The sequence below is a fragment of the Oncorhynchus keta genome, chromosome 1 (genome assembly GCF_023373465.1).
Source record: "Oncorhynchus keta strain PuntledgeMale-10-30-2019 chromosome 1, Oket_V2, whole genome shotgun sequence".
NCBI classification, from domain to species: Eukaryota; Metazoa; Chordata; class Actinopteri; order Salmoniformes; family Salmonidae; genus Oncorhynchus; species Oncorhynchus keta.
The window spans coordinates 58,657,202-58,684,359 of NC_068421.1; the positions used below are offsets into that span (position 1 = coordinate 58,657,202).

At 44.0% G+C, this 27,158-nt stretch overlaps 2 protein-coding genes across 10 annotated transcripts in view; both read left to right on the forward strand.

The window, feature by feature from the left end:
- The first annotated feature begins 50 nt into the window (after positions 1-50).
- Positions 51-7,244, forward strand: LOC118389196 (MAU2 chromatid cohesion factor homolog). Of its 4 annotated transcripts, none has more exons than XM_035779021.2 (19): positions 51-284; positions 584-601; positions 783-854; positions 973-1,068; positions 1,192-1,286; positions 1,447-1,474; positions 1,644-1,799; positions 1,982-2,128; positions 2,264-2,354; positions 2,461-2,564; positions 2,747-2,824; positions 2,955-3,029; positions 3,140-3,223; positions 3,304-3,353; positions 3,533-3,610; positions 3,725-3,836; positions 5,596-5,686; positions 5,801-5,928; positions 6,083-7,244. In XM_035779021.2, exons 1-19 carry the CDS (start codon positions 51-53, stop codon positions 6,155-6,157), a joined length of 1,812 nt encoding a protein of 603 aa, XP_035634914.1. In that variant the 3' UTR covers positions 6,158-7,244. The 4 variants fall into 4 exon arrangements, with proteins under 4 accessions (XP_035634914.1, XP_035634931.1, XP_035634922.1 ...); XM_035779038.2 differs by having other exon boundaries at positions 2,955-3,020; XM_035779029.2 differs by having other exon boundaries at positions 783-848.
- Positions 7,245-24,509: 17,265 nt separating this feature from the next.
- The window catches only part of LOC118389225 (transcriptional repressor p66-alpha), a 32,364-nt gene continuing 29,715 nt past the window's right edge, over positions 24,510-27,158 (forward strand). For 3 of the 6 annotated variants that reach the window (XM_035779072.2, XM_035779097.2, XM_035779103.2), the window contains exon 1: positions 24,510-24,738. The gene's annotated coding sequence lies outside the window, so the exon portion shown is untranslated. The remainder of the gene's footprint in view (positions 24,739-27,158) is intronic. The other 3 variants (XM_035779112.2, XM_035779121.2, XM_035779087.2) reach the window with 2 other exon arrangements.

Here is a 27,158-nt window from a genome sequence, read left to right on the forward strand (position 1 = left end):
TTTTTTTGACACAGCGATCAGTACTTGTTGTTGTTGTTGTTTTCGGGAAAATGGCGTCCAACGTAGAGGCCCCGGAGTCGTGGTACCTCGCTCTCCTTGGCTTTGCAGAACATTTCCGCACCTCAAGTCCACCCAAAATTCGTCTGTGTGTGCATTGTCTTCAAGCGGTTTTTCAGTTTAAACCCCCGCAAAGGGTGGAGGCCAGAACTCACCTTCAACTCGGCTCGGTGCTCTATCATCATACGAAGAACAGCGAGCTGGCGCGGAGCCACTTGGAGAAAGCGGTGAGGGAGAGTTTAGGAAAGCTCGATGATGGAACCAGAGATGCGTTAGTCGAGGCCTTGAATAGTGAAATGGGAACAGTAATAAGTTCGATAACTAGCGTTAGAGCCTGGCTTTCTGGTATCAGTCATAAGTATTTGGACTCAGAAGATAATTTGCTAGCATGATAGCCTAGCCGGTAGGCCTGCGCATCTTTCACACGTTCAATGTGTTAGAAGTTGCTACTACTGTTGCTTGCTTTGACTGCATGCAACATTGTACTGTATTTTGTCTCTAACATCTCCTCTTTTCAATTTTTCAGTGGTTAATATCACAACAAGTATCCTTTTCAATGCTATGGTTTCAACGCCAACACTACATTAACTAGCATTACAATGTCGTGCAATTCTGCAGAACATTTCTCAGTTCTGTGTTTGCTGTTCCATCTGGTACATTATTTCTCGATAGTAAAATTCTGTATTAAATGTCAATTAATGGGTTTCCTTAACAGAATATCTCAGATCCCACAATTTGAAGATGTTAAATTTGAAGCAGCAAGTCTTTTGTCCGAACTCTATTGTCAGCAGGTACCGGTAAATAAAGCTAAAATACATTTCCTGCTTTTGCAATATCTGGAGACCCATTTTGACAAACATGTTTTCATTCAAGTGTAAGGTCGAGTAGTTTTGATTCTGTATTTGTTGTTTTCAGAATCTGGTGGATTCTGCAAAGCCTTTACTGCGAAAGGCAATCCAGATCTCACAGCAAACTCCCTATTGGCACTGTCGCCTGCTGTTTCAACTAGCGGTATGTTGTACTGTCAGATGTACTGTAAATACTGACTGAATTTACTTGTCTCTTTTGGATGCTTGATTGTAAAGCCTTTACATTGCAGTGCATTGAATGCGTCTTATTTTTTCCTTTTATCAGCAACTGCACACTCTGGAGAAAGACCTTGTGTCTGCCTGTGACCTCCTAGGGGTCGGTGCTGAGTATGCCAGAGTGGTGGGCTCGGAATACACCAGGTACTGTAACCTCGCTGTGCTGAACTATTAACTTTTTCTGTCCACATTTAATCATCCATAAAACAAGATACAGTAGATGTTATGTTAAACATGCCCTACAGTGAACTTAATGAAAACATTTTTATAACGGTTGGCTGAGTATGCAATATGTGTTTCTCAGGGCGCTGTTCCTCCTGAGTAAAGGAATGGTAAGTCTCAAATTCTTTTATGAAAATGCAGAATTTTGTATCTGTCATGTGTTTTTTAGTAAGTATTAACAGATATCTTAAGTATGCAATGCACTCATAGCATGGGTATAAACTAATATTTTGCACTAGAGAATCCATACCATAATGTTCTGTTTATCCTTTGTATCAGCTCCTACTGATGGAGAGGAAGCTGGGGGAGGTGCACCCTCTGCTCACGCTGTGCGGGACGATCGTGGAGAACTGGCAGGGAAACCCCATCCAGAAAGAGTCTCTCAGGGTATTTTTCCTGGTGCTGCAGGTCACACATTATCTGGATGCCGGACAGGTAAAGACGCCTGTCAGGCTGGATCAAAACCACAGATGCACTAACTGTGGTCCACAAGGGCAATAACACCCAACATTGTAGTCATGCACCCCTGGACAAGATGGCCTATATGCTTTCCCACTCACTTGTAGTGTAGTTGAAACAGCTTCACTGGTATTGACCACCTCCATGTTATGTTGCAGGTGAAGAGTGTGAAGCCCTGTCTTAAGCAACTGCAGCAGTGCATCCAAACCATCTCTACACTCCATGATGATGAGATCCTGCCCAGTAACCCTGCTGACCTCTTCCACTGGCTGCCCAAGGAACACATGTGTGTTCTCGTCTACCTGGTGAGCCCCATATTTTCCCTTCTCATCTGATACCTGAGGACTGATCCCCCACAGACACTGGTGCAGATCTGAAAGGATTGGATAGGTAAAAGCAACATGTTATATGGTAAAAACCTTGTTCTCTATATGTTCCAGGTGACTGTCATGCACTCCATGCAAGCAGGGTATTTGGAGAAGGCACAGAAATACACAGACAAAGCACTCATGCAGCTTGAGAAACTAAAAAGTAAGTGATTTGAAGCCCTCATGCATCTCCTCTTTTCTGTACCACTATCAAAATCATCTGTTTAACACCCACTGTTGTCTAAAATGTCCCACCCCTTTTATTTCAGTGCTGGACAGCAGTCCCATCCTTTCAACGTTCCAGGTCATTCTGCTGGAGCACATCATCATGTGTCGGCTAGTCACTGGTCACAAGGCTACTGCATTACAAGAGGTAATGTAGAAGCATCCATGGACCAATCTTATTTCTGTTTTACTCATTCACTCTGAACATAAACACTGCGAAGTTACAGTGGAATGTTTAGAAGTTCAATCAAAGTAGCTACTGGAATATATGATGGGCAATTTCATGCCCATTGACAGTTGAGATGATGACTTTCTCTCTCCATATCCCAGATCTCCCAGGTCTGCCAACTGTGCCAACAGTCCCCCAGGTTATTCACCAATCACGCTGCCCAACTCCACACTCTACTAGTAAGTATTTGAAACCTTCACCCAGAATACATACCCTCAATTCACTATCTTGAATAACAGTTTACCACCCACTTCTCTAACTGGAACTCTAAAACTCCCTTTTAACTTTATGTGCTGTTCCATTTTTCAGGGCCTGTATTGCATATCTGTCAACTGTATGGACAACGCAGAGGCACAGTTCACCGCCGCTTTGCGGGTAAGTGACGTAAGTCGTAACGCTAAGCTTATTATACGGGTTCTCTCTGCATGCGTTCAATATGTATTACATTGTCACGTTTTGGATAGTAAGTTCATCTGTAGGTGTTTCCTTTCCAGCTAACCACACACCAGGAACTGTGGGCGTTCATTGTGACAAACCTGGCCAGTGTCTACATCAGGGAAGGAAACAGACACCAGGAGGTTAGTAGACACACACACACTACTCATTTTTACTCAAAATAAAGTATTGTTAACTGTATTAACTTTGTTTTCTTTTAAAGCTATACAGTCTCCTTGAGAGGATAAATCCTGATCACAACTTTCCTGTGAGGTGTGTTAATAAGTATTGCATAACACAAGAGATTTTAATGGTTGCTCAATTTTGCTTTGTAATCCAAACACATTCTCAGAGCCAAATCCTTTTTTTTTTAAGGCTAAGAATGCAGCCCGTTGCTGAGCTGGTGTATTTGACTACAAGCTGACGGGCTTGTTTGTTTGGTTGTGTTGCAGCTCTCACTGTCTCCGCGCTGCAGCTTTCTACATCCGAGGACTCCTGTCCTTCTTCCAAGGACGCTACAACGAGGCCAAGTGAGTCTCCCCCACCTCCACTTTTACGGAGTTGCTGAGAAGTGTCCCATAAGTCCTCAAATTTTCTGTGGGAATTGGAAAATACATAATTTCATAATGATACTATAATTACAGACGGTTCCTTAGAGAAACTCTGAAGATGTCCAATGCGGAGGACCTGAATAGACTGACAGCCTGCTCACTGGTTCTGCTAGGCCATATATTCTATGTACTGGGAAACCACAGGGTAAGATCACTACCCAATGGTCACAAATTGATATTTTTCAAGGAACATCTACCCTGCCCCTTTACAAAAATGATGTATGGGTCCATAGCTTACTGTATAGTGTATGTGTGCAGAAAAAAATTATTTGTGTATGTACAGTTGAAGGCGGAAGTTTACATACACTTAGGTTGGAGTCATTAACTTGTTTTTCAACCACTCCACAAATTTCTTGTTAACAAACTATAGTTTTGGCACGTCAGTTAGGACAGCTACTTTGTGCATGTAATTTTTCAAAAAATTGTTTAGACAGATTATTTCACTTATAATTCACTGTATCACAATTCCAGTGGGTCAGAAGTTTACATACACTAAGTTGACTGCCTTTAAACAGCTTGGAAAATTCCAGAAAATTATGTAATGGCTTTAGAAGCATCTGATAGGCTAATTGACATCATTTGAGTCAATTCGAGGTGTATCTGTGGATGTATTTCAAGGTCTCCCTTCAAACGCAGTGCCTCTTTGCTTGACATCATGGGAAAATCTAAATAAATCAGTCAAGACCTCAGAAAACAAACTGTAGACCTCTACAAGTCTGGTTCAGTCTTTGGAGCAATTTCTAAATGCTTGATGGTACCACGTTCATCTGTACAAACAATAGTACGCAAGTATAAACACCCATGGGACCACATAGCCGTCATGCCGCTCAGGAAGGAGACGTGTTCTGTCTCCTAGAGATGAACGTACTTTGGTGCGAAAAGTGCAAATCAATCCCAGAACAACAGCAAATGACCTTGTGAAGATGCCGGAGGAAACAGGTACAAAAGTATCTACAGTCAAATGAGTCCTATATCGACATAACCTGAAGGCCGCTCAGCAAGGAAGAAGCCACTGCTCCAAAACTGACATAAAAAAGCCAGATTACGGTTTGCAACTGCACATGGGGACAAAGATTGTACTTTTTGGAGAAGTGTCCTCTGGTCTGATGAAACAAAAATAGAACTGTTTGGCCATAATGACCATCGTTATGTTTGGAGGAAAAAGGGGAGCCTTGCAAGCTGAAGAACACCATTCCAACCGTGAAGCATGGGGGTGGTATAGCATTATGTTAGTGGGGTGTTTTGCTGCAGGAGGGACTGGTGCACTTCACAAAATAATGGCATTGTGAGGAAGGAAAATGATGTGGATATATTGAAGCAACATCTCAAAACATCAGCAAGGAAGTTAAAGCTTGGTCGCATGGACAATGGACAATGACCTCAAGCATACTTCCAAAGTTGTGGCAAAATGGCTTAAGGACAATAAAGTCGAGGTAGTGGAGTGGCCATCACAAAGCCCTGACCTCAATCCTATAGAAAATTGTAGGCAGAACTGAAAAAGCGTGTGCCATCGAGGAGGGCTACAACCCTGACTCAGTTACATCAGCTCTGTCAGGAGGAATGGGCCAAAAGTCACCCAAATTGTTGTGGGACGCTTGTGGAAGGCTACCTGAAACGTTTGACCCAAGTTAAGCAATTTAAAGGCAATGCTACCAAATACTAATTGAGTGTATGTAAACTTCTGACCCACTGGGAATGTGATGAAAGAAATATAAAAGCTGAACTAAATCATTCTCTCTACTATTATTCTGACATTTCACATTCTGAAAATAAAGTGGTGATCCTAAAGACAGGGAATTGTTACTAGGATTAAATGTCAGGAATTGTGAAAAACGGAGTTTAAATGTACTTGACGAAGGTGTAGGTAAACTTCTGACTCAAAATATGTTGTTGTTTTTCTCCAGGAGAGCAACAACATGGTGGTTCCAGCGATGCAGCTGGCCAGCAAGATCCCTGACATGTCTGTCCAGCTGTGGTCCTCTGCCCTTTTAAAAGGTACGTCCCTGTGCATTTCTTTTGTCTTTGGATTGAGCTTCAATGCTCCCTACTAAGCTTAAAGTATTTGATGTAGGTTTCCTTGACCACACTGTTTTTGTCTTGTCCCTGTAGATCTGAACAAGGCCCTGGGAAACACCATAGATGCCCATGAAGCTGCTCAGATGCACCAGAACTTCTCCCAGCAGCTTCTCCAGGACCACATCGCTGCCTGCAGCCTCCCCGAACACAACCTAATCAGCGTACATATCAATTTATCTTTAACTTTTTCATCTTGAATTATTACTGCCGTAAAAGTTTTGTATTGTAAATAGATAATATAGGTTGTTTAGCTGTGTTTCTGTTGTCTGTCTGGCTCAGATGGGTAATTAACAATACTAATCTCCTCTGTGACAGTGGACGGACGGCCCACCACCTGGGCAGTTTCAAGCCCAGAACGGCCCAACAACCAGCCTGGCCAGCCTGCTATGAACACATGGCTCCGTCATACACATGCATACGAGAGAGCGAGAGCAAACTGATAACACACAAGGGCTACCATTCTTCTAGCCTCAAAGATGTCTATACTTCAACTATCGTTTCTTTACGTCTTTTGAAAATTAGAGGGGTACTGGGAAAACATAGTAGCAGTTATTCAATTAATTTATTAATGTTGATATTTTTGTAACTTTAGCAAAATATTTGACCGCTTTTCTTTGTATGAATGCCATTTTTCCTATGCATGGAAGTTACTGATGTTGATTAATTCTTCAACTGTTGCTAATCATTTGCTGAGGATTTTCACAGCCAGTCATTGTATTCTTGCACCGCATCCACGTGAATTAGTGTAGTAGGTACACTTGGCATTACTTCTCATGGATTGAACCAGCAACATGTTTTGTTTCATGTTAAGTTTGGACTTGAATGTTAAATTGGTAGTGTTGAGATAAAGGGTTTGAATATCTTCCTGAAAGAGTGCATGCGAGAATAGTGAAGGAGTTGGAATGTTCATTGGTGCAGTTACTTAATGGACCAGCAGGTGTCCCTTTTGAGCTGTGATTTGATCAACCTGCTTTGAGAGAGGAATATTTGTTGTAACATTTGGCATGTCATAGATCACCGATTTGCCCATTTTTAAAGATGCATCACAAACACAACTATTATTGGATATACATATGAATTCTAGTTCATTTATTGAGTTCCATAGATCATGAAGATGGACATTTTTTGAACATACAAGAAACTTTTGGATAAAGAGAAATCAGTGTATTACTTTTTGTTATGCTATAATTTGTCTAGTTAAAGGTTTTCTTTACAATACATTGTATACATATACCACATGGGAAACCTTTATTGTACAGTGACATTTTATAAAGTAAATGTAGTCAAGTGTGTAATGTATTTTAACTACCAGTATCACATGTAGAAATCCAACTCAATGCTTGCTATTTAAGTCAATCTATGGACATGTCAGAAGCTTGAGTATTTGCCATATTCTATCCAATGCCTATGTTTTTATTGATTATATTGTTTTTCAATATTTTTGGGGACAAAGTCTGAATAAATGTGGTATTTGCAACCGTTTTGTGTTGTTTCAAAAAATAAAAAAAGTATTTGTCACATGCCGAATACAACAGGTGTAGTAGACCTTACAGTGAGATGCTTACTTACAAGCCCTTAACCAACAATGCAGTTTTAAGAAAAATACCTAAAGAAAGAAAAGTTACAAATATTTAAAGAGCAGCAGTAAAATAACAATAGCGAAGCTATATACAGGATGTACCGGTACAGAGTCAATGTGTGGAGGCACCGGTTAGTCAAGGTAATTGAGGTAATATGTACATGTAGGTAGAGTTATTAAAGTGGCTATGCATAGATAATAACAGAGTAGCAGCAGCATATGGGGGGGCAGTGCAAATAGTCTGGGTAGCCATTTGATTAGATGTCCAGGAGTCTTATGGCTTGGGGGTTAGATGCTGTTTAGAAGCCTCTTGGACCTAGACTTGGCGCTCCAGTACCGCTTGCTGTGTGGTAGCAATGGGAACACAGTCTATGACTAGGGTAGCTGGAGTCAGACAATTTTTAAGGCCTTTCTCTGACACCGCCTGGTACAGAGGTTCTGGATGGGAGGAAGCTTGGCCCCAGTGATGTACTGGGCCGTATGCACTACCCTCTGTTTGTCCGTGGCAGATTTGATCATCTTCAATTTATCATGACTTTTCCCACGAACATGTAGTGAAATGCATGCATATGATTTCATACCATGATACCTATTTATGAAAGACATGTCAACATAAGTCATAGGTGAGTGCAATTCACCCCCTGAATGAATTAATTGTAAATTATTGACCCCAATGCCCTGTAAAACAACACATTTCACTGCACCTACTGTATGCGACAATCTTTAACTTCATGCATAATGGTCAGTTGTGCTGTGTGTGCAGTGCACCAAGACTAAAGTCAAATGGGAGCAATGTAATAGTATGATTAAACAGGCCTAAGAAATGTACAGAAAAACTGATGCTTCTTTTGCACCATTTGAAATTTGCGCCGTTTGTGGCCAAGACCTTTCAAGTTTCAAGTCTCAAGTTTTAATGTCACATGCAAAAGTACAGTGAAATGCTTTTCTTCTTGCAAGCTCTAATCAATAACAATATAATACTAAAAATAACATAAGAGAAAACAAAAACACACAAGAAATAGAAATAATAAGAACAAAAGAAAGTAAGTAGGCTATATTCAGGGTCAGTCAGTTCCTTATTTACAATGTGCAGTCTACTGGAGTGCAGTTTACTGGAGTGCAGACTACTGGAGTGGAGGCTACTGGAGTGCAGTCTACTGGAGTGCAGGCTACTGGAGTGCAGTCTACTGGAGTGCAGGCTACTGGAGTGCAGGCTACTGGAGTGCAGGCTACTGGAGTGCAGTCTACTGGAGTGCAGGCTACTGGAGTGCAGGCTACTGGAGTGCAGGCTACTGGAGTGCAGTCTACTGGAGTGCAGGCTACTGGAGTGCAGTCTACTGGAGTGCAGGCTACTGGAGTGCAGGCTACTGGAGTGCAGGCTACTGGAGTGCAGTCTACTGGAGTGCAGGCTACTGGAGTGCAGTCTACTGGAGTGCAGGCTACTGGAGTGCAGGCTACTTGAATGCAGTCTACTGGAGTGCAGGCTACTGGAGTGCAGGCTACTTGAGTGCAGGCTACTGGAGTGCAGGCTACTTGAATGCAGGCTACTGGAGTGCAGGCTACTTGAATGCAGGCTACTGGAGTGCAGGCTACTTGAATGCAGGCTACTGGAGTGCAGGCTACTGGAGTGCAGGCTACTGGAGTGCAGGCTACTGGAGTGCAGGCTACTTGAATGCAGGCTACTGGAGTGCAGGCTACTTGAGTGCAGGCTACTGGAGTGCAGGCTACTTGAATGCAGGCTACTGGAGTGCAGGCTACTGGAGTGCAGGCTACTTGAGTGCAGGCTACTGGAGTGCAGGCTACTTGAGTGCAGGCTACTGGAGTGCAGGCTACTTGAATGCAGGCTACTGGAGTGCAGGCTACTTGAATGCAGGCTACTGGAGTGCAGGCTACTTGAATGCAGGCTACTGGAGTGCAGGCTACTTGAATGCAGGCTACTGGAGTGCAGGCTACTTGAATGCAGGCTACTGGAGTGCAGGCTACTTGAATGCAGGCTACTGGAGTGCAGGCTACTTGAATGCAGGCTACTGGAGTGCAGGCTACTTGAATGCAGGCTACTGGAGTGCAGGCTACTTGAATGCAGGCTACTTGAGTGCAGGCTACTGGAGTGCAGGCTACTTGAATGCAGGCTACTGGAGTGCAGGCTACTTGAATGCAGGCTACTGGAGTGCAGGCTACTTGAATGCAGGCTACTGGAGTGCAGGCTACTTGAGTGATACGTTTTTTTACTGCCGTTTTTTTACTGCCGTTTAATTTAGTAAATACTTTTCACTGTAAGGTGTTGTATTCGGCGCATGTGAAGAACGACATTTGATTTGATGTATATTGGTATGGATTAATTATCTGTACAACTAACAGTATTTATTAAAGTATGATCTGAATTCAATGCACTTTAAAACAGTCCAGTAACAGGTTTGCAATGTAGTAGGTGTTTAGTAGGACAGAGAAATATTGTTTCAGTGATACACCCATTCTGTATTATAACTTAGATTTATACTTTGATTCATCTCCAGATGTGCAACAGGACTTTAGCTCCAGTGATTCATGTTTTTAATGTACTGCTATTTCTGTTGGTATTTGTGTGTATCCTTCGAAAGCAACACATGTATCTCCTTGTGCAATTGAAGCCATTTCAGAAGATGATATGTATGTTTTGGATGATTTTCCACCATTCCATGTAAAGTGTTCCTGAGATTTCAGAGTATTCAAATATGCAACTCTGAGCTGTTCTCGTCTATTGATGTTCTGTATTATGCCATGTTTGTGTTTTGTGTGGACCCCAGCAAGAGTAGCTGCTCCTTCAGGATCAGCTAATGGGGATCCTAATAAAATACTCAAATGCTAATACTATCATCTCACCAGTTATTTCCTACCATAAAAAAAAGATGTACTGTGTCTGTACAAATAGGTCTATCTTGAAATCATTGCTCCTTCATTGCAGAGCCATGTCAGGGCAGAGAGTCAAAGGAGGTGGTGGCGGACCATCCTGCCTCTCAAATCAAATCACATTTGATTTGTCACATGCTTCCTAAACAACAGGTGTAGACCAACAGTGAAATGCTTACTCAGGGGCCCTTCCCAACAATACAGAGACAAACAAAATAGAGAAATAACAGAAAAGTAAAGCACCTCATAATAAAAGTACTAATAAATACACAAGGAGTAATGATAACTTGGTTATATACAGGGGTACCATTACCGAGTTGATGTGCAGGGGTACAAGTTCATTGTGGCAGATATGTACAGTACATTTAACTACGAACAATAATACATAGTAGCAGCCTATGTGACTTCAAAAAAGTTAGTGCAAAAAGGGTCTATACAGATAGTCTGGGTAGCTATTTGGTTAACTATTTAACTAACTATGTAGCAGTCTTATGGCTTGGTGGTGGAAGCTCTTCGGGTTCCTGTTGGTTCCAGACTTGGTGCATCGATACCGTTTGCTGTGCGGTAGCAGAGAGAACAGTCTATGATTTGGATGGCTGGAGTAGGGCCTTCCTCTGACATCGCCTGTTATAGAGGTCCTGGATGGCTGGGAGCTTGACCCAAGCGATGTACCTCGCCATATGCATTAACCTCTGTAGTGCCTTGCGGTCGGATACCAAGCAGTTGCCATACCAAGCGGTGATGCTGCCAGTCAAGATGCTCTCAATGGTGCAGCTGTAGAACTTTCTAAGGGCCCATGCAAAATCTTTTCAACCTCCTGAGAGGGAAGAGGCATTGTCAGGCACTCTTCACGACTGTGTTGGTATGTGTGTGGACGATGATAAATCCTTAGTGATGTGGACACTGAGGAGCTTGAAGCTCTCAACCCGCTCCACTACAGCACCGTTGATGTGAATGGGGGCTTGTTCTGCCCTCCATTTCCTGTAGTCCACGATCAGCTCTTTTGTCTTGCTGACGTTGAATGAGAGGTTGTTGTCCTGGCAACACACTGCCAGGTCTCTGAACTGCTCCCTATAGGCTGTTTCATCGTCGTCAGTGATCAGGTCTACCACTGTTGTGTCATTGGCAAACTTAATGACAGTGTTGGAGTTGTGCATGGCCATACAGTCTTGGGTGAATAGGGAGTACAGGATGGGGGTGGCTCGTCAGGAAGTCAAGGATCCAGTTGCAGAGGGAGGTGTTCAGTCCCAGAGTCTTTAACTTATTAAGGAGCTTGGAGGGCACTATTGTGTTGAACGCTGAGCTGTAGTCAATGAACACAATTTTCACATAAGTGTTCCTCTTGTCCACGTGGGAAAGGGCAATGTGGAGTGCAATAAATATTGCGTCATCTGTGGATCTGTTGGGGCAGGGTGTCTGGGATGATGGTGTTGATGTGAGCCATGACCAGCCTTTCAAAGCATTTCATGGCTACAGATGTGAGTACTACTAGGCAATAGTAATTTAGGGAGGTTCCCTTGGCGTTCTTGGACACAGGGACTATGGTGGTCCGCTTGAAACTTAGGTATTACGGACTGTGTCAGGGAGAGGTTGAAAATGTCAGTGAAGACACTTGCCAGCTGGTCAGTGCATGCTCTGAGTACCCTTCCTGGTAATCCACCTTGCCCTGTGGCCTGGTGAATGTTGACCTGTTTAACGGTCTTACTCACATCGGCTAAGGACAGCATGATCACAATGTCATCCGGAACAGCTGGTGCTCTCATGAATGGTTCAGTGTGGCTTGCCTCGAAGCGAGCATAGAAGACATTTAGCTTGTCTGGTAGGATTCCGTCACTGGGCAGGTCCCGACTGGGTTTCCTTTTGTAATCCATGATAGTTTGCAAGCCCTGCCACATCCAATGAGCATCAGAGCCGGTGTAGTAGGATTCGATCTTAGTCCTGTATTGACACTTTGCCTGTTTGATGGTTCATCGGAGAGCATAGCAAGATTTCTTATCAGTGTCTGGATTAGTGTCCCACTCTTTGATAGAGGCAGCTCTAGCCTTTAGCTCAACACGGATGTTGCCTGTAGTCCATGGCCTCTGGTTGGGATATATACATAAGGTCAATGTGGGGATAACGTCGTCGATGCATTTATTAATGAAGCCGGTGACTGATGTGATAAACTCCTCAATAAATCCCTGAACAGTCCTGTGGCTTAGTATGCGCTTCATCGAACCACTTCCATATTGAGTGCATCACTGGTACTTCCAGATTGAGTTTTTGCTTGTAAACAGGAATAAGGAGGGTAGAGTTATGGCCAGATTTGCCAAATGGAGGGTGACGGAAAGCTTTGTATGCGTTTCTGTGTGTGGAGTAAAGATGGTCTAGAGTTTCTTCGCCACAGGTGACATGCTGATAGAAATGAGATAAAACAGTTTCACTGCATCAAAATGACTGGCCAGAGGCGACGTTATGAGGAGGCAGCACGGCAGTGCGGCTGGAAGCCCAAGAGGCGGCCCCAAACATTTCTTGGGGGAGGCACACGGGGAGTGTGGCTAAGGCAGGTAGGAGACCTGAGCCAACTCCCCGTGTTTACCTTGGAGAAAGGGGGACCGGGCAGGCACCGTGCTATGCCGTGAGGCGAACGGTGTCCCCGGTGCGCAGGCATAGCCCGGTGCGATACATAGCAGCGCCTCGTATCGGCCGGGCTAGAGTGGGCATCGAGCCAGGTGCCATGAAGCCGGCTCAGCGCATCTGGTCTCCAGTGTGTCTCCTTGGGCCGGGGTACATGGCACCAGCCTTACGCATGGTGTCCCCGGTTCGCCAGTACAGCCCAGTGCGGGCTATGCCACCTCGCCGCACTAGCCTGGCTACGGGGAGCATTCAACCAGGTAAGGTTGGGCAGGCTCGGTGCTCGAGAGCTCCAGTGCGCCTTCACGGTCCGGCCTATCCGGTTCCACCTCCACGCACCAGCCCTCCGGTGGCAGCCCCCCGCACCAGGCTGTCTCTCCGTCTCCTTCCTACAGGTGCTCCCGCCTGCTCAGCGCTGCCAGAGTCTTCCTCCTGCCCAGCGCTGCCAGAGTCTCCCGTCTGTCCTGAGCTGCCAGAGTCTCCCGTCTGTCCTGAGCTGCCAGAGTCGCCCGTCTGTCCTGAGCTGCCAGAGTCGCCCATCTCTCCTGAGCTGCCAGAGCCGTTAGTCAGCGAGGAGCTGCCGGAGCCGTCAGTCAGCCTGGAGCTGCCGGAGCCATCAGTCAGCCAGGAGCTGTCGGAGCCGTCCGTCAGCCAGGAGCTGCCGGAGCTGTCCGTCAGCCAAGAACTGCCGGAATCGCCCTTCACTCCGGAGCTGCCGGAGTCTCCCGTCCGTCCGGTGCTGCCGGAATCTCCCATCCATTCGGGACTCGTGGCTTGGGTCCCCAGTCCGAGGTCGGCGGCGAGGGTCGCCGCGTTAAAGAGGCCATGGAGGCGGGTAAAGAGGCGGAGAAGGACTATGGTGGAGTGGGGTCCACGTCCCGCGCCAGAGCCACCACTGCGGACAGACACCCACCCAGACCCTCCTGTATAGGTTTCGGTTTTGCGTCCGGAGTCCGCACCTTTGGTGGGGGGTACTGTCACGTTCTGACCTTAGTTATTTTATTATGTCTTTGTTTTAGTATGGTCAGGGCGTAAGTTGGGTGGGTTGTCTATGTTCCGTTTTCTATGTTGTGTTTGCGTTTGGCCTGGTATGGTTCTCAATCAGAGGCAGGTGTCGTTAGTTGTCTCTGATTGAGAATCATACTTAGGTAGCCTTTTCCCACTTGTGTTTCGTGGGTGTTTATTTTCTGTTCTGTGTTTTATTTCACCGTTCAGGACTGTTTGTTTCTCGTTTTAGTGTTTTTGTTTCAGTGTTCACTATTCGTATTAAAAATCAAGATTAACACATACCACGCTGCGCTTGGGTCCTCTCCTTCATACTACGGCTGTTACAATTGTCTACAACTTATCATGACGTATTATAACTCAGGTGAGCTGAACCTCAAGACTTCCTTAATATTACAGATTGAGCGCCAGGTGTTTTTAACAAAGAGACACACACCTCCACCTTGAGCTTACCGGGCGCTTCTGTTCGGTCTGGCCGATGCATAAAAAAACAGCTTGATGCATATGATCCATGTCCTTGTTCAGCCACAACTCAGAGAAACATAGGATATTACAGTTCTTTAGGTTCCGTTAGGATAGGATAGCCTTGAACGGCGCTCATCCAGTTTGTTCTCCAGTGATACGTTCGCCAATAGAATGGAGAGTAGAGGCGGTTTATGCACTCACCAACATATTTTTGCGCTGTTCTGATGTCCAGAAGTTCTTTCCGGTCATAGGAAACAATGGCAGAAACCTTATTTTCAAAAGAAGTTACAATCAGTGCAAAAAAACACAAAATAACAGAATTGGTCAGGAGCCCTTAAAAAGGCTGCTATACATTGTAGCATCACTCCCGTTCCCTCCTGTCCAAGCGCTGGGGACAAGGCCACTATCCTGTGCTCATAGCCAGGAAGTACAGGAGATAAACGGTGAGGGAGGTGAAACTCCTCTAAGAGTGTCAAGACATCCCTCAATAAACCGGTGAGGTTTCAATCAAATGTATTTATAAAGCTGTTTTTATATCAGCAGACGTCACAAAGTGCTTATGCAGAAACCTAGAATAAAACCCCAAAAAGAACATCTAAAGCAGATGTAGAAGCACAGTGGCTAGGAAAAACTCCATAGAAAGGCAGGAACCAAGGAAGAAAAGAGGAACCAGGCTCTGAGGGGTGGCCAGTCCTCTTCTGGCTGTGCCGGGTGGAAATTATAAGAGTACATGGCCATTTAAGCCAGATCGTTCTTCAAGATGTTCAAACGTTCATAGATGACCATCAGGGTCAAATAATAATCACAGTGGTTGTAGAGGGTGTAACAGGGCAGTACCTAAGGAGTAAATGTCAATTTCATAGCCATTCAGAGATTGAGACAGCAGGTGCGTTAGAGAGGGAGGGAGAGGGAGAGAGAGGGTCGAAAACAGCAGGTCCGGAACAAGGTAACACGTCTGGTGAACAATTTAGGGTCCATAGCAAAAGGGCAAAGCAGCAGAAACTCGATCAGCAGCACGATCAGGTGGACTGGGGACTGGGCCTGGAGTCGTCAGGCCAGGTAGTCCTAAGGCATGGTCCTAGGGCTCAGGTCCTCTGAGAGAGAAGAGAGAGACGAGAGAATTAGAAGGAGCATACTTAAGTTCACACAGTACTCCAGATAAGACAGGGGATTTACACCAAATCGGACAGACTGACTCTAGCCCCCCGGCACATAGACTATTGCAGCATAGATACTGAAGACTGAGACAGGGATTGGTCGGGGACACTGTGGCACCGTCCTACGATACCCCTGGACAAAGCACAGCCCCCACACTGCTAGAAGGATATCAACAGACCACCGACTTACTACCCTGAGACAAGGTGGAGTATAGCCCACGAAGATCTCCCCCAGCTGGAAGGTTTGGAGGCCATTTTCATGAATGTGTTGAGAAATACAGGATAAAAAAAAACTTGAGTGTCTCCATTGATCATACGTCCTGGCAGTTCTGTGCAGACTCAGGACAACTGAGTTTTAGAGAAATACGCATATTCAAAGAGGAGTCCGTAAAGATGCTGCTCTAAGAATGGACCATTATTCTCATACTAGATACCTCTGTTTCATGTGATGCTGCTGCCCCAGCACTGCGATGAAGAGAGGAGAGAGGAGTCTGACTCTTCTATTGTTGAGGGGATCCAGGAACATCCACCATCCTCAGCATCCTCGTGTCACAATGCTGATTCCTTTGCCAAAACCCAGAGAGCAGTGGAGGAACCATCCAAGGCAGGTGATAAGTCCAACCTCAATAAACTGGTAAGGTTATATCTATATATATGGGTAAAGATGTATTTAATTGGTACTCAAGGTAATATAAGGAAACTCTGTTTCATGTGATGTTGCTGCTTTAGGACTGGTGAGAGGCAGACAGAGAAGTCTGCCTCTATTGTTGAAGAGGTGCAGGAGAAGTCTGCCTCTATTGTTGAAGAGGTACAGGATAAGTCTGTATTTGTTGTTGAAGAGGTGCAGGAGAAGTCTGCCTCTATTGTTCAAGAGGTACAGGAGAAGTCTGTATTTATTGTTGAAGAGGTGCAGGAGAAGTCTGCCTCTATTGTTGAAGAGGTACAGGAGAAGTCTGTATTTATTGTTGAAGAGGTGCAGGAGAAGTCTGTCTTTATTGTTGAAGAGGTGCAGGAGAAGTCTATCTTTATTGTTGAAGAGGTGCAGGAGAAGTCTATCTTTATTGTTGAAGAGGTGCAGGAGAAGTTTGTATTTATTGTTGAAGAGGTACAGGAGAAGTCTGTCTTTATTGTTGAAGAGGTGCAGGAGAAGTCTGTCTTTATTGTTGAAGAGGTACAGGAGAAGTATGTCTTTATTGTTGAAGAGGTGCAGGAGAAGTCTATCTTTATTGTTGAAATCAAATCAAATCAAATCAAATTTTATTTGTCACATACACATGGTTAGCAGATGTTAATGCGAGTGTAGCGAAATGCTTGTGCTTCTAGTTCCGACAATGCAGTGATAACCAACAAGTAATCTAACTAACAATTCCAAAACTACTGTCTTATACACAGTGTAAGGGGATAAAGAATATGTACATAAGGATATATGAATGAGTGATGGTACAGAGCAGCATACAGTAGATGGTATCGAGTACAGTATATACATATGAGATGAGTATGTAGACAAAGTAAACAAAGTGGCATAGTTAAAGTGGCTAGTGATACATGTATTACATAAGGATGCAGTCGATGATGTAGAGTACAGTATATACGTATGCATATGAGATGAATAATGTAGGGTAAGTAACATTATATAAGGTAGCAATGTTTAAAGTGGCTAGTGATATATTTACATAATTTACCATCAATTCCCATTATTAAAGTGGCTGGAGTTGGGTCAGTGTCAATGACAGTGTGTTGGCAGCAGCCCCTCAATGTTAGTGGAGGCTGTTTAACAGTCTGATGGCCTTGAGATAGAAGCTGTTTTTCAGTCTCTCGGTCCCAGCTTTGATGCACCTGTACTGACCTCGCCTGCTGGATGATAGCGGGGTGAACAGGCAGTGGTTCGGGTGGTTGATGTCCTTGATGATCTTTATGGCCTTCCTGTAACATCGGGTGGTGTAGGTGTCCTGGAGGGCAGGTAGTTTGCCCCCGGTGATGCGTTGTGCAGACCTCACTACCCTCTGGAGAGCCTTACGGTTGAGGGCGGAGCAGTTGCCGTACCAGGCGGTGATACAGCCCGCCAGGATGCTCTCGATTGTGCATCTGTAGAAGTTTGTGAGTGCTTTTGGTGACAAGCCGAATTTCTTCAGCCTCCTGAGGTTGAAGAGGCGCTGCTGCGCCTTCTTCACGACGCTGTCAGTGTGAGTGGACCAATTCAGTTTGTCTGTGATGTGTATGCCGAGGAACTTAAAACTTGCTACCCTCTCCACTATTGTTCCATCGATGTGGATAGGGGGGTGTTCCCTCTGCTGTTTCCTGAAGTCCACAATCATCTCCTTAGTTTTGTTGACGTTGAGTGTGAGGTTATTTTCCTGACACCACACTCCGAGGGCCCTCACCTCCTCCCTGTAGGCCGTCTCGTCGTTGTTGGTAATCAAGCCTACCACTGTTGTGTCGTCCGCAAACTTGATGATTGAGTTGGAGGCGTGCGTGGCCACGCAGTCGTGGGTGAACAGGGAGTACAGGAGAGGGCTCAGAACGCACCCTTGTGGGGCCCCCGTGTTGAGGATCAGCATTGCACACGCATGAAGCTTCAAATAGCTTCAGACCTCAAGATGGAGCAGAGCAAGATCAAGAAGCAAGATGAGAAGCTGGAGCTGAGGGCAGGAACAGAGTAATCTCTTGCCTTCTCTTATGCTGAAGGCTGACCAACTGGCCTCTGAACTGGCAGAGGAACACGGCAGGAGCCAGAAGCTAAAGTTAGACGTTGAGGCTGCCCTCTATGAGCAGCAATAACCTCTGGAAGAGTGTGTCCATCTGAGGCAGGCCATGGTGATAGAGATACTTAATCTGCAGATAAAGCTCAAAGTGAACAGTTAAATGAGAGAGCCGAAAGAGAGAGAGAGCCGAGAGAGAGAGATCTTTGAAAAGCGAGATCAGAGCTCCCAAGTGCAGGACCTGAGGGTTCAAGTGAAGGCCTTCCTGGAGGTCAATGCAGAAATGAGTCTGAGCGCTGTCAGAATGACAGAGGAAAGATCAGGACACAGAAACTCCAGGCTGACCTTGAGGCTTACCTCGAGGCTGCCCTCTCCAAGCATTCGATTGTGCTGGAGGAGCGTCAAGAGACCAAAGCGGTCTGCAGTGACTTGGAGGAGGCTGTGGCCTCAGAGATGGTCAAGGCTGAGAAATTCCGTTAATTTTGCAAAGAGCAAGCAAGAACAGAGTGACCTAACTTCCAGCCTGCAGGCCGAGAGCAGTCGCTGCCACCGCCTATCAGTGGAAGGTGAGGCCATGGTCAAGGAGCTGAAGTCAGCTTTGGACACAGTGAAGGTCCACAGTGCTCAGCTGAGTGAGAGGCTGCAGACAGAAAGCTCAGCATGTGAGGCTCAGAAGTCGCTGCACCAAGCCCTGATGTTGCAGCACCAAGCCCTGATGTTGCAGCACCAAACCATCAGCACAAACCACTGGAAGTTCATCACCAGGTGCTAGAGGGGGAGCTTCAGGAGCTCCTCTCAGATCATCACAACCTCCTGGCTGAATACCAGGAGTTCATGTCTGAACATAAAACCATGGTCTCTGAACATGAATCACTCCTAGCACAGCCTGCAGTCTAAGCTCCAGGAAGTTGGGTTAGACTACCAGGGCCTCCAGACCAAGCTCCATACTCTGACAAGTGAGTACCGAGTCATGTAGACAAAGAGCAAGGCCTTAAAGTTGCCTTGAAGTGCAAAAGCCTCTACTCTGACCACCATTTTCTGATCTTGGTACACAAGGCTGTCATCTCACAGCAGCAGCCACTCCGGTCAGAGCTTCAGGAGCTGCACCATAAGCTGCAGTGGCAGCAGCAGGGCTGCAGAGTAGCTGCAGCCCTATACCCGAGGACTAGCATAACATGGACAAAGTGCTGCAGATGATGCATGACCAGCTGACAGCTGACAGAGTGCTGGGCTAAATGCAGAACAGTGAAATTGGTTTACAAGGACACAGGGAGGATTCTGGGAGACAAGAGACTGTGTCAAACATTATTATTGTCCCACTAAGGAAGAGGAGGAAAAGCATGCCAGGAAAAGGGCAGAGGCATCTTTGTTCCAGGGTACACTGTGGCTGCTGGACCACAGAGAGAAGAACAAAGAAATAGGCAGCCAAAGAGATATGAACACTTGCAATAACTGTTCCAAAGACGCTGGGCCAAAGGAACCAGAACTGTCTGGCCCCCGTGAGGAATGGGAGGAAAGAAATGCCAGAATGGCCAAGTTGTCCTTGTGCACGTCTTCAACTATGTGGCATAGAGAGAATAGCCAAACAGATATGACCACCCTCAATAATTGATTTTCATTTAAGGATTGTTATTAAGTTGTGGTAAACAGTTTGGTTTACTTTGTACAAATGTTATTTTACTTATGCACTGAATTTACTGATACAATTATGCAATTGCTGCTGCTAGTCAATTCCTGAGGATTTTCACAACTAGGCATAATTTTGTAGCAGAACGTTCTTTTGAATTCAGTAGTAAGGTTTGCATTTCAAGTGCAGTTATTTATTGCACCAGCAGGTGCCCTTTTTGAGCTGTGTTTTGATAAACCTGCTTTGAGACAGCAAACTTCTGTAACATTTGGCCCCTGTCATAAATACACATGTTCCTTTTTGATTATATACAGCACCAGTCCAAAGTTTGGACACACCTACTCAATTCAAGGGTTTTTCTTTATTTTTTACTGATTTCTACATTGTATAATAATGGTGAAGACATCAAAGCTATGAAATAACACATATGGAATCTGTCACTCCCTGATCTGTTTCACCTGTCTTTGTGATTGTCTCCACCTCCCTCCAGGTGTCGCCCATCTTCCCCATTATCCCTGTATATTTATACCTGTGTTCTCTGTCTGTTGCCAGTTCATCTTGTTTGTCTAGTCAACCAGCGTTTTTGGATCAGCGCCTGCTTTTCCCAGTCTCTCTTTTTATCGCCCTCCTGGTTTTGACACTTGCCTGTCCTGACTCTGCCTGCCGGATCATTCTGCCTGACCCTGCCTGCCGACCTGCACCTCTGGATTATTGACCTCTGCCTACCCTGAGCCTGCCTGTCGCCCGTTGCCCCACCTCTGGTTTACTGGTTTTACTGACCCCTGCCTGCCTTGACCTGTCTATGCCAGCCCCTGTTGGATTATTAAACCATTGTTCATTCTACGTTGTCTGCATCTGGGTCTTACCTTTATACCTGATATAATCATGTTATAACCAAAAATGTGTTAAACAAATCAAAATATATTCTATATTTGAGATTCTTCAAAGTAGCCACCCTTTGCTTTGATGACAGCTTTGCACACTCTTGGCATTCTCTCAAACAGCTTCACCTGGAATGCTTTTCCAGCATTATTGAAAGAGTTCCCACATATGTTGAGCACTTGTTGGCTGCTTTTCCTTCACTCTGCAGTCCAACTCATCCCAAACCATCTCAATTGGGTTGAGGCCGATGATTGTGGAGGCCAAGTCATCTGATGCAGCACTCCATCACTCTCCTTCTTGGTCAAATAGCCCTTACACATCCTGTAGGTGTGTTTTGGGTCATTGTCCTGTTGAAAAACCAATGCTAGTCCCACTAACTGCAAACCAGATGGGATGGCGTATCGCTGCAGAATGCTGTGGAAGCCATGCTGGTTAAGTGTGCCTTGAATTCTAAATAAATCAGACAATGTCACCAGCAAAGCACGCCTACACCATCACACCTCCTCCTCCATGCTTCATGGTGGGAACCACACATACGGAGATCATCCGTTCACCAACTCTGCATCTCACAAAGACACGGCGGTTGGAACCAAAAATCTCAAATGTGGACTCATCAGACCAAAGGACAGATTTCCACCGGTCTAAAGTCCATTGGTCATGTTTCTTGGCCCAAGCAAGTCCCTTCCTCTTATTGGTGTTCTTTAGTAGTGATTTCTTTGCAGGAATTCAACCAAGAAGGCCTGATTCACGCAGTCTCCTCTGAATAGTTGATGATGAGATGTGTCTGTCAATTTAACTCTGTGAAGCATTTATTTGGAGGTGCAGTTAACTCTAATAAACTTACCCTTTGCAGCAGAGGTAACTTCCTTTCCTGGAGCTGTCATCATGAGAGCCAGTTTCATCATAGCACTTGAAGTTTTTTGCGACTGCACTTTTCTGGATTGACTGACCTTCATGTCTTAAAGTAATGATGGACTGTCATTTCTCTTTGCCTATTTGAGCTGATCTTGCCATAATATGGACTTGGTCTTTTACCAAATAGGGCTATCTTCTGTATACCACCCCTACCTTGTCACAACACAACGAATTGGCTCAAACGCATTAAGAAGGAAAGAAATTCCACAAATTAACTTTTAACAAGGCACACCTGTTAATTTAAATGCATTCCAGGTGACTATCTCATGAAGCTGGTTGAGATAATGCCAAGAGTGTGCAAAGCTGTCATCAAGGCAAATGGTGACTACTAAAATATATTTGGATTTGTTTAAAGAGGATGTGGTTACTACATGATTCCATATGTGTTATTTCATAGTTTTGATGTCTTCACTATTTTTCTAATTCTACAATGTAGAAAATAGTCAAATAAAGAAAAATCCTTGAATGAGTAGGTGTGTTCAAACTATTGACTAGTACTGTACATCCCAAACTCAGAACTATTTTTGAAATTGCCACAGTTCAGGAAGGTGTCCCATGTGGAAATGTAAAAATATATGGACACAAAGCTTGAGTACTCTATGCATGTGTTTTTTTGATTACAGTTTTTAAAATGTTTTTTAAATAAAAGTCTGAATAAACATTTATTTATTTTTTTACAACCAAACTGTTTGGAAATGTTTGTCAGGAAGTGTACTTAGATGTTTATTATAACTTTTGTAAAGCCTACATGAATTAGAATTAGAACTATATTCATATTGTGCTGTGAAATTGGTTGGAAACAACTTTGAGCTTTTATGATAACACCTTCATAAAGTACATTTTCCCCAGCTAACTGCACATTACAATACATGATCCCAGACAGAAAAGACACCTTGCTTCTTGTGGGTCTAATGTGAGATTCAAAGTTGAGTTAGTTTGGGTAGAGTATCATTCAGGCACATGATAGAGGAGGGTACCTTTTTAAACCACCCTTTCCCTTTGACTTGACGGATGAGTCTGATTTGTAGTCCTTGTGAGGTGTTCCTTATCCAGGGGAATGCTGAAGCCCTCCTGATGGTGAATTACTGCAGGGATAAATACTGACCTCAGGGTCAGTGTTGCAGTAATGGTCACATTTGACTAGTCCGCCATGCAGTTGTTATGGCTGTCTTTCCTTTGATATGACTTGCACACTCAACAAGTTTACAATTGCTGGACACCCAACAAACTACAATCGTTTTACACCAATCAGCCTCACGGTTTTGTACGTCATTTTAGAAAGTAATATGTTGTTGGATTTTGGCTATGTTCATAAGTGCAGTTGGGGCAGTGATGCTTGTTAGGTCATAAGTGTCAGCATAAACAGTTCTGAAAGAAGTTGCTTCCTGCCAAATAGTGAGTACTGTTGATCATGACAGGGAGGGGTACTTCCTGCTTTGATACTGTACTTCAGAAGGGATTAAGTTAATAGTGCCTTGTTGTTTACAGCCAGTGTCACACATAGTCCATATATTTCCTTTGTACTGATTTGAAGCAATGGATTCAATCCATTTTCCTTTTCTCTAAAGGCCAGATTTATGACACTTCACATATCGCTTGACATTTGGCCCCAAATAGAAAGGGTTGAGCAGAGTGCACTGGTACTGTATAATTTCTCCTGTTTCTCTAATTTCCCACTGCTCCATCCAGGAAAGGGAATGTCATCAACTCATTCAGAAGAGGATGCAAGCTTTATGCCACAGGTGTTCTTTTGAACTACTCTTGAGTTCACACAACAAATTAGATATTGAGAATACAGTGGCTAGACAAGGGCATTGATTTTGGTGCCCTCAGCTATTTATAGTTGGATGTATGCTTTGTTTTTGGTCCAGGCATAACATGTACTTTTGGTCAATGTATCCAATTTCATGTTTTAATTTATAACTGATTGTTATGAGGACATCAAGGTTTGAAGACACTTCAATCAGCCTTATTCAGGGTTTCCCCTCAGGTCCTGGGGCCCCCCATGGGTACACGTTTTGGGTTTTGCCCTAGCACTACACAGCAGATCCAAATAATCAAAGCTTGATGATAACTTGGCTATTTGAATCAGCTGTGTGTTGCTAGTGCAAAAAAAAACAAAATGTTCACCCAGGAGGGTGGCCCCAGGACCAAGTTTTGGAAACCCTGGCCTAGTTGGTCAGTATAAGGTTTGGTTCACTTCAGATTGAAATTAGGTTCACAGCATGACTCAGTCACAGGGAAGTATTGGGAACGCTGTGGTGGGATTGTGATATTGATAAGGTTAAATTATAGTGATATTCAGGGGTTGAATTTGACTTTTGAATTGGTGCAATTTAGCCCACAATCTGATGCAATCTGATCTAAGTTCTCACTTATATTACTTGCATCCCATTCCCAGTCTCTCTCTCAATAAGTCTGCACTGAGATACTGTTCCAAGATCTGCATGTCCTCCATGACATGATCTGGAGAAGTATTGGTATTGGTCAGGACTCATTGAAAGAGAGTGGAGACATCATATAGCACATTCATAAGTCTGGTATGTCCCACATTGCTATGCACCAGTGTTGTTGTTGTAGTACTGACTTTCGAGCTGCTCATTATTGTTTTGTGGAGATTTCAAACTAAAGCAATGACTTGTCATGTGCCATGATGACAATAAGAAATATTTACAGATCAATAACCGTTTTCAATGACTATCTATTGGCCTATGCTTTAAAAAAAAATCTGATAGTTACTGCTTATATATATTTTTTCTCAGACAAACATTTAATTGTTTTATGACAAAACAGCAGTGTGGTGCAGACTGTGATGGCAACTATAGTATTCAAAACTAGATGGGGGGGCTAAGCACTGCAATGACGAGACAGAGGATGCAACTGAAAACGGTGGACTTTTTACATGTATGATATGATCAGTGGTCCTAATGTATGCTGACTCGGTTGCCCCTTGTGTGACCACATGATAGTGAAGTGACGCCTTGTTCCATGTGTGAGAGCAGCTCATTATTTGGCAACTGGTCAGAGTGGCAGCGGGCAGGGCTGAAGAGGGGATCCCCGGGATTTATTCTTTTTGTACATCGAATTACGGGTGTAAATTGTCTGTCAAAACAAGTGAAAAGCAAAAGGGACACCTCTTCTCTGTAAGTTAAAATATAATTTCAGTTGATGGGTAAAAGTAATATTGATTTTTTTATTTAATTAAGTCGACAACTTGAAGTTTTTTTTCTAGTCGTTAGCTATCATAGCTACCTAGCTTACTGCTGAGTGAGTGCTAGGTAATGGTTTGTGTGTGCCTCGCTAGCTGTAATTAGCTAGCCACACACACCTACCTAGCGACTGCCAAGAACACACCGCCTCAAAAGTCAAAGAATGCATGTAAACTTGTCCCGGTTGATGTTTAAAAAGTCGGAGACAAGTATTTTCTTCACAACATCCATTCAAGCAGTCTAAAAACTAACATTTTAGTTTCGACTCTCACACATCGATTGTTTGTGACCGAATCCGGAGTGTCTGTCTCTGTCTGCAAGTGTCCGAGGCCGGGAGTTCGTTAGCTAGCCAGCCAGGAGAGTGGATTTGGTGTCCGAATTTGGTCAATCCCTATGGTCATTGGGTCAATATCACCACTTGCTGGTTTAACATACGAATTATTCTACAAGATAAGATATTTAACCCATACGATCTTAGGACGTCTTCAATTTTCATCACCGTATGAATCCAATGCAGTTATGCTAACTCGGTAGCTTGCTAGCCCACGACCTGGTTATATGTTACTACGTTAGCTAGTCAGTTGGACTGTGGGAGACAGGTTGTTGTTACTGAGCGACGAAAAAAAGTTTTGGGTTTTTACTTTATCACTAAATAAAAAATGACATTAAATAATTGTATATGTTAGTTGCAGCACACGTAAGAAGCCGGCATCCGCTCATAATCGCTTTGAGTGGTTTTTATTTTGATAGGAAATTGGAGGCGTACGTAATGGTGGACGATGGTAGTGTCCCTTAGTGTGAGACCCCACATGACTGCCATAATCAAAAATACCCCCATTTACCATTTTACCTAAATAGTTGTTTGGACTTTATTTCCTTTCTCCAAAAAAGTTCTGCGCAAGGCAAGCTATTTGCTCAAGTCCTGAGACAAGACTCATTGCCTGGTAGTTGTTCTAATTGCAGCCTTTTTCGAACCTTTCATTGAGGACCACAGAACTAGCACACCTGATTTAACTCTTCAACTAATCATCAGGCCCTTGACTATTTGAATCAGGTATGCTGGTTCAGGGCTACACCAAAATGGCTAAGGTGCATAACGATGGAGGAATTCAGATATGATGTCATTGTTTTAGCACTACCACAGAGTTGTTAAACTACTGCGTGCAACATGGTTCAATATGCAAATAAATTACTTTATTGAAGTCTTGGAAGTATAATTGGGATCAAGTTAACTGCTAATGCAGATACAAAAAAAGAGTAATAGCGAACACTGTATAATATGGCAAATTTAGCGAATGAGGCATGTAAGTACATGGGGGTCGTCATCTTTATTCTTGTCCACCATTGTGAAATGTCTGGGTGTCCCAGAGGAGAGGTTTGAAAAAGGCTGGTCTAAGGTATTTATGTATATTATGCCAATGTATTACATTGCACTCCATGGCCTTGTGGACATTTTTGAAAGTGCTCTTTTTTCCAGATGTAATTGCCTCTGTGGGGGTCAATAGCCTCCAGATTAGGTACCATAGCAGTGCACATTCCCCCTCCTGCCAAGCGGCCTCCATGGAGACTGGGCACCCTTGGCTAGTGGCGGGAGACATGTCACTTTGCATCTTGTGACGGGCCATAGAGCTGCCCGAGAAGCGGTGTCCCTTGTGAAAAACCCTTTAAAGAATGATGTGATCAGACAAGCATGACTCAGCTGACTTGACATCCACGGGTGCTGCATCAGGGTAGAACTTTAGAGCTAACTACTAGACTAGACCACATTGAGAAAGAAAAGTTTAAACGAGTAAAGGTTAGATTTGGACTCTTAGGTTTTTTTTCTACCCCTCCATCTACACAGTCCTCAGCTTTTCGAACTTCTGGATTTAAGATAAGCTTTTCAAAATGGAATTTAGGTATTGTGGCTCAGTAGCCGATTTCTTTACAGACATCATTAGAGAAATTAAGCTGCATTGAACTTGTTTAGAGGACTGGATTGCACTACAGGCCTCTACCAATGCCTCAAATGGGTGATGACTTTCACTTTCATTACAAGTCAGTGTGTCTGTCTGCCAGAATTCAGTGTTACCACAAAGTAACTGAATGTCTGTTTCAGTGTGAATTGTTTTGTGGTGACTTTCTGAAGGGACTGTCTCATTGCTGTCAGTTGAGCCACCAGATTGGCTTACCTTTTCCCATGAGATTGATGAGCTATGGACACTATCGACCTTGTTATGTCATTTAACCTCCTTGGGTCTGGTATGGGCCTAGTATGTTCATCTATTGTTTGTTACAGAATGCATGGGATAGAAACATTTTGTGTTTAGTGCTAAGTTAGCATCCATTTCAGCACCACAGTTGACAGAGAGCAG

Coding starts and splice junctions, on each gene's coding strand:
- LOC118389196 (XM_035779021.2), top strand. CDS start 51: ATGGCGTCCAACGTAGAGGCCCCGGAGTCGTGGTACCTCGCTCTCCTT. Junction 2,129..2,263: donor TGTGTGTTCTCGTCTACCTG/GTGAGCCCCATA, acceptor TATATGTTCCAG/GTGACTGTCATGCACTCCAT. Junction 2,825..2,954: donor CCCAACTCCACACTCTACTA/GTAAGTATTTGA, acceptor TCCATTTTTCAG/GGCCTGTATTGCATATCTGT.